Source organism: Neodiprion virginianus, chromosome 6 (assembly GCF_021901495.1).
Source record: "Neodiprion virginianus isolate iyNeoVirg1 chromosome 6, iyNeoVirg1.1, whole genome shotgun sequence".
NCBI classification, from domain to species: Eukaryota; Metazoa; Arthropoda; class Insecta; order Hymenoptera; family Diprionidae; genus Neodiprion; species Neodiprion virginianus.
This window is the reverse complement of record NC_060882.1, coordinates 24,256,137-24,270,936: the sequence shown is the minus strand read 5'-3', so window position 1 is coordinate 24,270,936 and position 14,800 is coordinate 24,256,137. Positions and strand designations below refer to the sequence as shown.

Here is a 14,800-nt window from a genome sequence, read left to right as displayed (position 1 = left end):
ATTCCCCAGTCAATGTTGAAGTATAACATTGCATACCAATTCTATATTCATAATAAAATTTGATTTTATACGAACCTTAATACGGGAAGATTATTGGTGTTGTTGACTTTGGAGTTGACGAATGCACTTGTCGTTTTGCTGTATCATTGAAAGAACACTGCACATTCACTGACACTAACACGATTACTAATTGTAAGCCGTTAAAACGATATCGATTATCTACGTCGAACACGTAATCACGCACACAAAAATTTTCGTCGCTGAAATAGAGCAAATAAATGATAAAAATTATATTTTCACTTAACACTTTCACTTCACAAACCGAGTACACACAATCAGAAATTGGTAGTTAGTAAATAACGTCGACATATTCTAGAGTTCAGGGTTATAGTCATGGAATATTGCAATCTTGGGCCTCGTTGGCTATCCGATCTCCGTTATATCGTTTTGACTAATTTTCACTTGTTTTTTACTTCAAAAATGACAAATGGGACGTTTAGCGATCAAAGGTCAAGATGGCGGCATCCTGATCTTTAACCCGTAAAATGTTTACTTGAGACGTTATTAGATTTGGCCGACAATCGTCTGTTGAAAATTCTATTACAATGAATAAGCATTCTAAATCAATGTTTCCGAAGCGTATAAGTTCAGTCCACGTTCCAAGTTTTGAAAAGACGATTTAAACTTACATTCACATAACAAAAGCGCTATTACATCAATTGCTTCGTCGATGGTCGTTAGAAGTACGCGAGGATTTTGCGAGCTTGTTTTGTTTAACCGAATTCTAGACATCAAATTCAACGATCGAACACGCAAATTTTTGAATATTTAAAATTACAATAATTTCATCAGCGCTACACTGCCGTTGGACAAATAAAATGGACCATCGAGATATTGTAATATCGCTCGATTTTTCGTTATCATTAGGCGAGCTGAACTGGTGAAGCATCCGCCGCGCCGGACTCGTACACGGAACTGAAACATCTGAAGTTCGGTATGCTGGTAAAACAAATGCTTTGCGAAATCTTCATGTTCATTTTATTTGCGAAGTATAAAAGTTAATAATACTTTCGTATATCCGTATTTATTCTATTGCGTAGTATACAGATTATATAAATACAATAAAATATCTCTTCTCTATTCATCCTGTACAACCAGGAATGAAGAATAATGTAATATATAAATATAACAATTGCAATATTGTTATTTTTGAATTCATCTAACATCAAGCCTTGATGAAAGGCACTTGATAAGAGGCTCTCAGGTGCCTGAAACAGGCACCCGTCTTAAACCAGGCTGTCGTGAATAGATACAAATTGACTATCTATATACGTATAAATCCTCAGAGTGGAGTTCTACGATGGAATACTTTAGGTAAATCATGCATACGATACATGTATAGAACATACGCTGACACAATAAATCTCACAACCTCATGAAATCAGTAGGCGACAAAATCCTATACATAAATATATATAAATATCGTATCATTTCATTCTTATGTAGTTAAGATTGTTATCAAAAAGCAATAGTTGATATAAAGTTTCAAAAAATGTTTTTATTCTCGCATGATTTAACAGTTGTCGAATTGTCGTGAATAATTTTTTGCAAGGGCCTGGCTACCATATGCACAGTTTTGATACCGCTAGATAGAATTTTCGGTTTTGGAGGAAGGGGTGGTGGCGTCAAAAGTTTAGTAGGACTAGCAGCTACAAATTGTGGCTTAAAACTACTGCTGTCTTGAATATCAAACTGTGGTTGTAGATTATTTTCTGTTAGAGTTTGATCGACTTCTACCATGGTGACTTCAAGCGGACTCATGGACTCAAAACCATGATTGGCTGACTCGCTGCCTTCATCGTGTGCCAAATTATAGTGGAAAGCCGATTTTGAATTCCCGTCATTACCATTAAAGTTGCACGTTTCGAAATTATTAATACCAGTAGCAGCCTTCATATCCTCCCCTGAATCATAGAACCTGGTATTGCTCTCGACATGGCCAGAGGTACCACGTACTCTTCGAAGCTTCTTTCCGGGATGTTTTCCGTTTTCTTTGTTCTAAGATTGAGATCGTGAGATCATAATTATTAATGTGTTACATTTATGTAAAATGGAATAATATATTTGTACAAAAATTTTTTTTATAGCTTATCTTCTGAGGTATTGAATCTAACATTGCAAAGAAAAGAGCACGCAAAAATAATGACGAATCGTCTAAAAAAAAATCAGTCGAATACACGTAATAAAATATCCCGCCGTATGCCATTCATATAAAACAATCAATTTTTGGATTTTCAGGTATTGAGTTAGCAGTTGAAAACAATGGTTTTCTGGTGACGTCTACAAGGTGACCATCAAATCTCGGCACCAAATTCCCCAACTTTTCAACATTTTCCAGACACTAATTTTATAATTTTCCCTGATCAATTCGGATAAATTGGTTATAGAAAATTGATAAAAATATACGTATTTTAGGTCACACTGTCTCATCTAGCCGATGTGCACAATCATTCGTTAGGTAATATTTCGGAATATTCAAAGTTTGAAGAGAACCTTCCCGGATATGATAAAAAAATTTGTATTCGATCTAATTTATCTAAACCTTAAAAAAAATGTGGGACATATTTCTATGAAAAAAAAAAAATATAGTGAACGATTCCCCGACTTTCCGCAGAAAACCCCCGACTGTTTCAGAATTTCAGAATTTCACGACTTTTACAGGCTTTCCAGAAATCCCTGACCAGTGACCACCCTGGTCTATCAGTGAACGTAAACCACATTTTTCTTGCGGAAATGATTCCATACACGTGACGTAATCCCTGTCGAATACTAACATTTATGTACAGAAGTCGCATTTGATGATAAGTGAAAACTATATCTGAGATTCCACATGCGTTTGATTTTAGTTCTGAAAATAGGGCTTTTATACAACGTGTAAATTGCTGGACTTTCGGAAGGTAACAAACTTATAATAGGTAGTGCCCCTCTAAGCTCACCATACATCGATAATAGCGGCATACCTTCAAAAAATCAGGTAGTTCAAAATTAATTTCAGTTCCTCTCTGATCTTCCAGCCGTGATCTTTGTGCACGTTTCAATCCTTCATACAAATCTGAAAAAGCTTTGAATGAATTACATGCTAAATCAGGTGATTTAAATCAAGGAAAACCTGTTGCTTACCCTCTCCATCGTATCTGCCAGGAAGCTGCAATTTTACACCGTTTCGCCATTTAGCTATCAAGGGGGGATGGGGTCGAGAACACACATCAGCTGCAGCGTCCGTCAAGGTATTTTTTTCACTTGTATTGCTAGATTTTGATTTACTCTGAAATAATATATTGTGATTTAAGAAACGTACTTGATTTAGGTAATAATATGAGATAAGATAAGAGGAAAACTGAAATGATTCCAAATGTTCACTCACTTTTTTCTTTCCATGAATTGTGGAGTCGCGTAGAAAAAATTTGTTGGACAAAATAGAAGAACTTTCAGATCGCTGATCTTCAGACTGTAAAGTATGATGCAACATATATAGTATATTGTCCATAAAAGACACAATAGAACATTTATATCAGACATTTATTCATGAAAACAAGGATACGAATTCTCACCTTGCATGAACCTTCGTCGTATTGGTATTTATTTGTACTTTTGCTGACTAATAATTCTTTAAAAACTTTATTAGTTATTTCATCAAGTTTTGGTTGCGAATGTGATATATCATCGGTATATGTCAACGATGGTATGTCTTGATGGAACTCTATAGGAAAGACATAAATGTACAATCAAGTCTTAGTATCAACTTATAAATCAAGTTAAAAATCCACGTATACTGAATATTTGTTCAATGTGAATTTTGCAATGGACAATACCTTGGTTGGTTGATGTCAATGTAAGCCTAGCTGGAGCATTAATTGCAGCAACATCCATGTCGACAATAAGATTGTCTGCCCAGACAGTTACTGTTTCCAATTTAAAACCATATTTATTGAGTAATGGTCTAAGTACTTCTCTAAGAGTTCGACCTTTACGCGCAACAACGGTAATCATTCTACGGGACGGCAAATCCAATTTTAATACTTTTGTTGGAACAACTTGGACTTCTTCACCTGCTAATATCGATGAGGAATCCTTTAAATTTATTCTCTGTAAAATATTGAGAACACAGTTGTTTAAATACAAACACAGCCGTATTCAGCTGAAATACTAGCAAATAACTAGATGAACTGCTCAGCTCTTTGCATTCCACAAGGTTTTGAAATTTTTTAATGATCTCAGTCGTTATTTGTTCGGAAATAAAAATAATATCAAGTCGGATTTTTTCGAAAGTGGCATTCGAAAACATCATCACACTAACCTCAACGGTGTTAAGTATGAGAACATCGTAGTTGGAATAACATAGAGCTCTTTTATCGAGAAGTCGAGTAACCACATCTTTAACACTCTCTGGTAGGCTAGTTGGCACTACAGTTGTAGACCCGTCAGGTAATATTACCCGGCACAGTCCAGTACATTTATGGGGAGATTCCCTCTTGTTATTCGAATGTCCTTCAGATGACACTGACTACAATTTTTAATCAATAAAATTACTTTAATGCAACGGACAGAGTTAGACCAGTGATTTGTAAGCAATGCATCAAGAATACCGTTTCGATATAAAGTCTGAGCGTGCAAATAGGTTCAAAGTGCGTTTTTCAACGACGTTAAAATTAATTTAGAGCCAAATTAAAGTTAGTAAGCATGCGTTAGGACTCAATAATGAATTTTCAGCAGAGACAAATAGTTGGAAATTATGTAATTTTATTGTAAAATCAGAAAGTTTTTATCAGAAAAAGTGTTTCAAAACATGAGCTATACTTCAGAATAAATTTGCTCAACGAGTTTGATAATTTTTGGTTTTATATCGTATCTTCGTTGGAGAACATTGATTACTCCAAAATAAACCAAAAATTATCAATCCATTAGATATTCCCATCTTGTCCACATCTTTTTATGATACAATTAATGATGAGTTATTTAAGCAGAGTGCAGTTGTCGGCTGGTAGGAATAGAGGTAAAGTTCTATACTGGTTTTAACTCACATTTTTGTTGAATGATAGCCTGAACGCGATATCCCAAGACGCCAAGGAAGATCTACTGCTGGATATTGATACGTTGTCGTCGTTATTGTTCCCTTCCACTTCCTTCTTTATGGTTGTGAAACTTTTGTAGATCGTCTCGTTTCTGCAAGGTGTTTTATTATATTCAGATTCTCCGCGATCCTTAGATTTTGACCTGTAATATCAACACCTCAATCTCCTCCCCTTCTACATCGAATCGTATCGACATATTCGATTATCACTTATTTGTCCCAGCCCGACTATTCACCAGCTAATTATTGAGCGTCTTGATTTTAGATTGTATTGAATTTATACAAATTACACACCTGTTCTTTCTGTTCCAAGGGAGAATTGACTTTCTACTTCGATCCTCTGCATCAGAATGACTTTTTTTTAATTTTATATGAGGCGAGCCTGTTAAGCTGAGATCGCAATCTTGGGTACGAACTACGCTACTTCCGGCCTCCATGCATGTGCGATAGAGTTCAGATCTCAAAAATCTTGGATAACTATCAAACTTCATTAAATTGAAGACCTGCTTTTGTGCCTGTGAAATAAATCACATGTTTGAATAAACGACTTCACTGATAAGTTTAATGACAATCGTTTCTCTGAACGACAATCTGATCGTCAGTTAAGAATTGTTCATTCTCTTCACTTTTGTACCTGTAAAAATAATGCGGCAGGAGCTTCATCCAAGAGATCCTGAGTAATTTGACCCGCGGCATGACTGTCCACGTTTACAGGCTCCGAGGCAGAGGTCGATAAATGACGTTGGTATATTTGCCATGCCAATCGTCTACGACTGCTCGCACCTTCAGTGTCTTTATATCGTTCACAAGCTGCCCAGAAATATATGTTCTCGTGACTGAATTCTTTCTTGAGAAATTCCTAAAAGTAAAAAATCGGAACATTGTATAAGATACAATTGACAATTTTCGAGACTAAATTATTCTGAATAGAAAATGATTCCAAGAATAGTCAAAGCGTGTAATCTTCATCTTTCGGACAAATAATTACCTAGATAATTGAAATGATATGTTTAATATGTTGCGATAAAAATACTAACAGCAAAAGTTTGTAGACCTGCCGGATCTTCCAGAAGTTTTTCAAAACTTGTGGACCACGAATGTATGCCGTGGCAATTACTAGACTTTTCAAAAGACTCTATGCTCCTATGCTGTAATCAAAAAAATGAGTACATCAGTACGTTAATGTGGTAATTTTTACACTATGTGGAATAAAATTAATTGATAAAAAAAAAAAAAAAAATGTGTGAACGACAATAACTAGCGGTCATTTTTAACGCAAATTCACGAAGAATTTTAAAGTTACAAATTATTTTGTGCCTCAAAACCCGTGGTAGATGCGGAGTTAGTACTTTCTCGTTTCGCCCTAATTTCGACGTTCCGTCACCCGCGACGGTGACCCAGGAAGTAATTCAAACATCAGAATTTTCACTGAAGCTACTTTCAGCCACGAATTATTCCATGTACATACAAGCGGAATGATCGCAACACTCTATGTGACCCTGGATTGACGATTTTCGTAAGACGTTGACATAAAAAGCGAGAAAAAAAAATATAGATTTGAAAAATAACCAGCTTGAAGTTCGGAAAAACAAAAATGACTCGCGATTATTTAATAATAATAATAATAACAATAACAACAACAACACTAATAATACTAATAATAATAGTAGTAGTAGTAATAATAAGAAAAAAGCATAACTTTCGTTAGTTACATTTCTCAACTCTATTCATATTATTCTTTCTACGGAGAAAAAATACTCAGGTGCAAAATCATTTTTTCATCGTCTGTATATGTCCTCGATTGTTCGCATATATCATTGAGAATAACGTAATTATGTGTATTTTTCAAGCAGCTGATGTACGCGTTCTTGGAATAATTCGATGAATGCAAGTGCGGTGGTACTTGACTTTTCCACGTTAACTCACTGAAGTCATTCGCTTCGACGTGCTTGTCGAAGAGAAAAACGGATACATTCAGCCCTGGCGAATGACGTACCGTCAGTAAATTGGATGCAATAAGTGTGTAAAGCAAGCGTTTCAGTCTCGCTGATACAGCAAGTATGATATATTGAATAAATAACGGAGAAGCTGTTGCGAAGCACGCGGGACGATGAAAAAAAAAAATTCTCTCATTGAAAATAGAAAATTTCCCGTGCTGCTTTATTCCTCGATCATACCGCGAATGCCCTTCGTAAGAATTCATTCATTATTTACGTTTGGTACTAATTTAAGTAATTGTGGGCATTATTCGGAGAACTAAGAGTTAAAGAGAAGCCGACTGACTCATTACCAATTTGTCGGCACCAATTAAATTGCACCGAGCGTACTTGGGGCATCAAACGGCCAAGTGTAACATCCATCAAGAAAAGAAGATACGTTGTTATATCTTGTGCTGAAGTACGTACATGAGTATCTACTGCACATAATACGTATACGGAGAAAATCGAGTTGACAATATTGTAGTCCTAAGAATCTCAGCGTAACTAGTAGTGATAAAGAATGATTCCAAGAGTTACAACTCGTCTGTCTAATAACTCTGAGAATAACGGATGCGTGATCTCCGCGCTACGTAATTATTGTTGTGAACGAAAACATTATTCTTTGCAGAGTATTCTACAGAGTGTGTGTTGTTTATGTTTAGTTACTAGAAAACAGTACAAGGTAATTTCCCATCGGATATAATTTATCCCCGCAACAATGGAACCTAAAGCGGTATAAAATTATATTCTTACAATAAGCGAGAGCATCTTTATATAATCATTGTTCTACGTACAACAAAGTGTCGATCCATATCGGTGGGAATATAGCGGCCGAGAAACGGGGGAACGCGAATAAATAACATATAGGTGTCCCACTTAACGTATATATTATAACTTTAAACGAGTTTAAAAATATGCAATATATACATAAATGTATATTTGTTTAATCCACTGAAACTTCTCCGCACACAACTGCCGGCACTTTCACGAAAAAGAAAATTAAAACCTCACATCTACACGTATACAACATACATATGCATATATCCAGCATCGGTCACATGAGTTACACACGCCACACGCGCGTAATTATTATTTTATAGGCTACGCCCAGCACCGAAGTTTACTACACAGCACACCACCGACGTCTGTTGCTCGTCAAGTTGACAGCGTGCATTATGAAGCGCTACTGACGAAGCGTAAAAGGGTACTATGTGTGTACATGCACACATTGCCCCCCCCCCCCCCCCCCCTTCAAAGCATCATGCCTTCGGTGCGCGCACCAGTCGTATGCCACACTGAATGAAATATTTGCCTGCTTAGTCGTGTGTGCAGCACGATGCGCATGAATGTAAGTAACATCCTTACATCGGTGTGCGGTAGACCGGCTGATGATACACCGTCTGAGATACTCACTCCTACGTACATACGTACATGTATTACTTGTATGCATCCACTACGAAAACGAAACGCAGGTACACGACGCGATGGCATATAATCGTCGCATATACATATGTACGTGCATGTATGTAATGGCCGCATCCACACAGGCGAAAACCGTCAACCAACGCCGCAAGCACCGCACGAACTCTGAGCAGGAAATGACGGGGCTGGGGCGGCCTGGTGGATATTCAAGGAGGGAGGGGGGAGAGAGAGAGAGAGAGAGAGAGAGAGAGAGAGAGAGAGAGAGAGAGAGAGAGAGAGAGAGAGAGAGAGAGAGAGAGATGGTATTTACCTAGGATAGAATAAAATTTATCAAGTGTTCGCTAGTTCACGGCATTGTGCATTGCTGGATGTATGTGCATACGTATATAGGTATGTAGTTATAATATACCGAGGCTTTGTGGAGAACGGCGAACATCCGTTGCACCTTGCCGACTTTTCTCACATGTTACACAGTTTGCAGTTGCGTATCTACGGTACTACGGTTGATATGTAAGCCGCAATGTTGAAATTATAGTACAATTGTTACGATGCGAGGAGAGGGAAGTACATATAAGGTTGAAAGTCGTAATGTTGATACAGTAACGACACACTTTTAGGAAAAATCCTGATTTCACTATTCCAGGATTAAATGAAATTATACGGACCGTCCGAAAGGAAAGGGTTCTATTTGCCGAAGTCATTTGACGAAGCTTTAAAATAGGGATTTTTTAGGTATAATATATTCCGTTTCGTTAACGTTATACTGAATTCAACCTCGTGGAAGTATCGCATAACCGCTATCAATAGATCGAAGTTTTTTTTTTTTTCTTTTGAAAATATTTTCAACTTAGTGAAAAAGTTAACAAATAACCATTATTTTTCTCCGCGGGGATAAAATAGCTTGCGCGTCTAAAAATAACCTCGACTGGTGGCAAATTGTTCCCGTTTCCTGTTGTTACCAACTAATATGAATGCAGAAAAGAAATTAACGGTTGGCGATTTTGATTATAATGGGTCGATTAGAAATGCGTCGCAGTAATTATTAATGAAAATATAATTACTTTTTCTCATAAGACCCAAATAAAGATGACGAACGCGAATGATTAGTGAAACTGGTCAGCTTATAAAATTACACAAACGCGAGAGCCAATAATTGGATAAGATTTTTCAAGCCTGCTGAATATAGGTTAAAATAATATACAATAATGTTGAACTCAACGTAGCAGGTAATTATTTTTTCGAACGGAAGTCCAATTTATGTAATCTACACACCGCGATAGCATTTTCACATGCGGACGGGACTGTACCACTATAAATTATGTCTAGCCGACTACAATATCTGCAGGAAAAAGAAACTGTATGTAACAATTTTTATGAGGTTGAAGTTGGTAATGTTACTTTAACGATGCGTGTTTAGGAAAATCATTAATTCGCAGCCTTAGGATTGTTTGAAATCCAGCTGGTAAAAAATGTTCATATTGTGAAATGGCAACTTCTTGAAAGTTCGTATAAAATTATACAGCGATTTATTCCATGATGTTTCGTTACGTTAACGTTACCAATTTCAACATGGCCGACGACTTTCAACCACAGTAAAAATACTAAGATTACTATATAGTTATATAGTTATCGGCGTAGATTCGTAACTTGGAAGAACAAAGAAAAATTTCCGGTCAATGACAATAAAGAATGAAATTCATGGACTTAAATTATCAGGCGTGATTTCCCTGTAAATATTGGAGTTCGGTGAAAAAAATGAGTGCTGACAAAAAGAATACGACAGTAAGCAAAAAAGTAGTAAAATATGCTGTGTAACACTGAGTCGACTTTGGAAACCACGCAAATGTCTGTTTCCGTTTTTCTTGAAAATTAACAACCACGTATTAATTGGAACTAAACCTGATGAACTTATAAATATGGCAATAATAACATCAGTGACATGGAGACGATGTGAGCGGTTGAATAGGCGACGTTTTCGCGTAATTCTTGAACCATTCGTCAAGAACACGGTAAGTGCGCAGTGAGAAAATCATATATGATAATTGTGCTCATATCGGGGTCATTAATTACTGGAACTGTTCCAGACTTGCGGTGAAAGAATTCAACGAAAGACTCGGCAGCTCTTGGGAAGGCACGTACGATAAACATTCATGTGGTACGTTCAAATGTGAGAATCAAAGGTTGGCTGTAGCAAAAGTTATGGAATCACATTCGTTCGCTGCGAGATAAGGAGAGCTGGAAGAATTTCGTCTTTGCAGCGTCGTTAGAGAGTGTTTCACACTCGCAAACGCCTTGTTAACGTCAACGATAACTATATAAACAACGGAAGTTAAGTATATACAAGCTTGTTATTTAAGAACTTATTATCGCGGAAATTATGACGAAGATTACCGGTAACAAATAATAAGGGCACGGTTTTGGAACCGGTTCCATGTTTCGGTTCAACAACGGGTTCCGGGTCGGATTTTTACAACGGGCTTCAGTTACATTGATTCCAAAACCGGTTCTGGATTTTAACCGATCGTTAGGTCGGTTTGAAAGGCACGTGCAGCAATGACGCAAACCCCTATATTGCATCCGATCTCCGGATCAGTTTGTATTTTTGTTTTGTTTTTTTTTTCGTCAAACTTAAAAATTGGACACCGAAAAACGTCTATGCATTGATATAGATGCGGTGGCACTAAATTTTTTTTTGAATATGACAAATTCATTGCAGGCCTGAAGCATTTTGGATTGTCTCTATATATCAAAATAAGTTTGAACGGTCGTAAATTTCATGTCCGTGTGAAAGAATTTACAGATTTTCGGAACGTGGGTTTAGGTTGCGTGCACTGAGGCTATGACAATTGCTGACAAGCGTGAGAGGTCAGGATGTGACCTTTGCATACTTTGAGTCCTCGTTCATAAATTCTTCCGTTAAAGTGTGTCTCCTCAACGAATAAAATACGGCGAGAGGGCAGTCTTGAGTATAGAGGAAAAAAAATTATTTCCCTACCCACACCGTTCACGAATTACCGGACCGGATTCATTTTATTCGCGGTTCACACACATCGGTGATTTATAATCAGGTGGGAGGAAAAAAAATTCGGCATTTATCATTCGCTATGTTGAAAACCGAATTTCATGCGCGGTAATACGATGGATAAGATGTACTTCAATTTTGAAAAATAAATACTCACCAAGCATGCATTGGAATTACAATTCCCGACGTTTCGTATCTCTTGCAAGCTTCCCCAACGCGGTTTTTCGCTCTTGTTGGAATGGGAATGGAGAAGGGAAGTGCATTCCATTGTCGGTTTCAAATCCTCCAAACTGTGCACCAGAGATTTCGAAATACTGTAAACCTTCGGACTCAGCTTGGTGAGGTCTTCGTCGGTAAAATTTCCGAGCATTAGTTTTTCGTTGCTCAAACTGCAGTCCACGTTCTCCCGCCATTCGAGCGCGTCGTTTATTCCAATATTATTGTCCTCCCGAGTTACCTCGGATGAGGCAGCCATCGTACTAGGCAACCCCAAGCTGGGTATAGGCGGAGCAGATGGTTCCAAACAGGTGTTGCTCCCCCTCCTATCCCGGTCTTCATCCCCACACGGACCAGATGCCATCGACATACCGCATCCTTCTCCGACGTTGGGAATTTTACTAAAATTTATTCCACCGCGTTTTCCGTTGGCGTCATACGAGAAATCAGCATCCTTGAATTGGCTACCTTTAACATCATCGATCCATCTAACATCTGGTACTGCTCTGACTGTTAATTTAGACCCTGAGGACTCATTGGCTGGCTTTAGCCTGGGTCGGATGCCGTTGTTTTGATTTGAAACGATCGCGGAATCTCTGAGATGCAAATTTGGCAAATACTGTCTTCGATCGTGAAAATCAGCCGTCATATTTCGATCCGATTGATTTCCATAGTCATCCTTGAAACCTATCCCGGAGTCGCTGTTGCTAGAATGAGCCGTGGAAGTACTGACGTTACTTGGTTGAGGAGAAGCTGCTTGACGATGCCTCGCCTCGTCATTGTAAGGATTAGATTCGCTGTCGGTGTCTGATATGTAGAGTGTTTGTATAGCACCAATTAGACTGTTGCAACTGTCGGGAAATTCTTGGCAGACATTTAACTCCGACGTTTTTGTGCATGTGAATCCAAATATGTTACAAGTATTGGAATGTACGGCATGGTCTATCAGCTTATAGTATATGGTGAACACATGGCACGAATTTGACACTATGTTGTCATTGTCTTTTACCGACTTTGTTAGAATACCAAAATATTGTTTATCCAGTTCAGAAAACGAGTTGCAAAATACTATTCGAAAGGATGGATATTCCGCTATCACTTTATTATCGGAATTTGTCAATTTTATGTTAGCGACATGGATTGTTAGAAGTACCGTTGTGGGATTTCTCTTTTCTGCTTTCAGTCTTTTCACACACTTCTTTAGGACCTGTAAAACAACAATGTAATTAAGATTGTTGGGTCGATACAATCAGTATAATTTTGAATTTCAAGCAGTTTTTGCAATCTTTGTTACGGAAGTGACCACAGACTTGTAAAGTCTACCTCTAATGTTTCATCTTCAATAGCAATTACATTTAAAAGAACAAACCGTTACTACTAAGGTTTAAGATAATTCTGATTCCTTAAAGAAGATTCCGAACATCTTGTCGTGTTTGTTGTTCAAGTATTTACATGTTCAACTGCAATGCATGAGAAAAGTAACAAAGCTACTGCAAGGGTAAAGGTTTTCATACAGAAGTAAGTTCCAATTCAAATTCTCCAATTAGCGGTAAGCCTACCTGCATCATTGAGGATGGAGGTAATTGATTGGGTATATCGATGGTGCCTAGATAACCAACAATGGTGCGATGTACAATCTTTTCGGTGTCTCGTCTTGAAGATAAAGGCGGAGGTGGCGGTGGTAGAGGGCTAGCCATATTCCATCGATGATGAAGGGATGCGTGGCTGCACTGTATTTTGTTTTGAGACGAGCAATTAAGTGCGTCAAACATGGCCCCACTGTGCAAGTCTCGAACAACTTTGGCTATCGCACATTGTACCGGAGCAGGGGTGACGGTGTTTGTTCTTAGCTTGTGCGAGTATTTTGGTTTGGATCGGACCGTCGCCAGTCCCTCCTCATCGGACGAGTCGGAGTAGTAATTTTCAGCAATTTGTAATCTCAAAAATCCCTTGGAGTTTCCTATCAATCGAACAACCTCGTCGTGAGGAATTTTGCTCACGCTGTGACCATTTACAGCCACAAGATAATCTCCAGATCTGAGACCAGCATTGTCCGCCGAACTTCCCTGGACGATGCAACTCAGTATGCAGGGCTGCTGACCAGATATCGTGAAGCCAAAACCCTTGCTGCCGCGAAGTAATTCGACAACTCTGACGCCGTAGTTCACCCGCTTTTTCTTCCTCCTGTTATGGTGCATATTCATTCGTTTATTTTATCGCACCTACACCCGATGCCTTTGCAATATGTTACGACGAGCCGTGGAGGCGTCGAGAAGCGTTTATAACTGCCAAGAATTCTCGTAACATTGTATCAAGCTAAATTTCATATTGTTTAACACGCCGCGTATACTTATGTTACAACACACACTTGTCACCGTCAAAGCTGCATTCAGATTCCCCACCCGGGAAGTAACGCGTATTTCCTATCTCCCTCGCAACGTCCAACAGTTCGCTTGACCTTTCTCTTTCTAATGTTAATTTCCATTCTCGGGTGAGGAATCTGGAACCACGGCTGAACGCAGCTCCACAAACTTTATAGCATATAGGTATGCCAGTTCAGCGTTCCCATCGCCAGGACTGCAGTTTGTTACGACACGCTGGAAATCCGGCAAAAGAGAGACGGAGCCAATCAACAATCCAGGGATACAACGAAGACGCAAGAATGTCAGCAGATGAACCACGATAACAGAGATGAGCATCTCTGATGCTGGCTTTTGGACACACTTTAGGTTTATGCGGCGAACTAGGTGTTAGTGTGCTGCCCCCTATGCAAATGCCTTTATAAACTCGAGGCATGATTGGTATATAAGGTAAGCACAGCATTCTGCTTTACCGCTGTACGAGGCATTCAGAAGACCGGTTTCGAAATAAGTGACGATGAGTGGTTCATCTTCTACCGCGTTTCCAATAACAACACATTTGAATCTGGATCTACGAACTGGATTAGGCATATAGTTTAGTTGTAGGGAGATTACCGCCGTGTTCGGCGCGTTTAGCTCAACATAAACACTCCAATTCCTGACTCATTCG

General features: G+C 38.4%; 1 protein-coding gene across 3 annotated transcripts; it reads right to left on the bottom strand.

Moving 5' to 3' along the window:
• Nucleotides 1-1,021: 1,021 nt before the first annotated feature.
• On the bottom strand, nucleotides 1,022-14,316 carry LOC124307127 (regulator of G-protein signaling loco). Of its 3 annotated transcripts, none has more exons than XM_046768540.1 (13): nucleotides 13,330-14,314; nucleotides 11,712-12,977; nucleotides 6,169-6,279; nucleotides 5,766-5,990; nucleotides 5,426-5,646; nucleotides 5,082-5,274; nucleotides 4,358-4,564; nucleotides 3,873-4,146; nucleotides 3,612-3,760; nucleotides 3,425-3,508; nucleotides 3,181-3,325; nucleotides 3,021-3,112; nucleotides 1,022-2,058 (listed from the first exon to the last, which is right to left on the bottom strand). In XM_046768540.1, the coding sequence occupies exons 1-13, from the start codon at nucleotides 13,972-13,974 to the stop codon at nucleotides 1,546-1,548; spliced, it is 4,125 nt and encodes a 1,374-aa protein (XP_046624496.1). In that variant the 5' UTR covers nucleotides 13,975-14,314; the 3' UTR covers nucleotides 1,022-1,545. The 3 variants fall into 3 exon arrangements, with proteins under 3 accessions (XP_046624496.1, XP_046624497.1, XP_046624498.1); XM_046768541.1 differs by having other exon boundaries at nucleotides 5,082-5,223; XM_046768542.1 differs by lacking the exon at nucleotides 4,358-4,564 and having other exon boundaries at nucleotides 13,330-14,316.
• Between the last annotated feature and the right edge of the window lie 484 nt (nucleotides 14,317-14,800).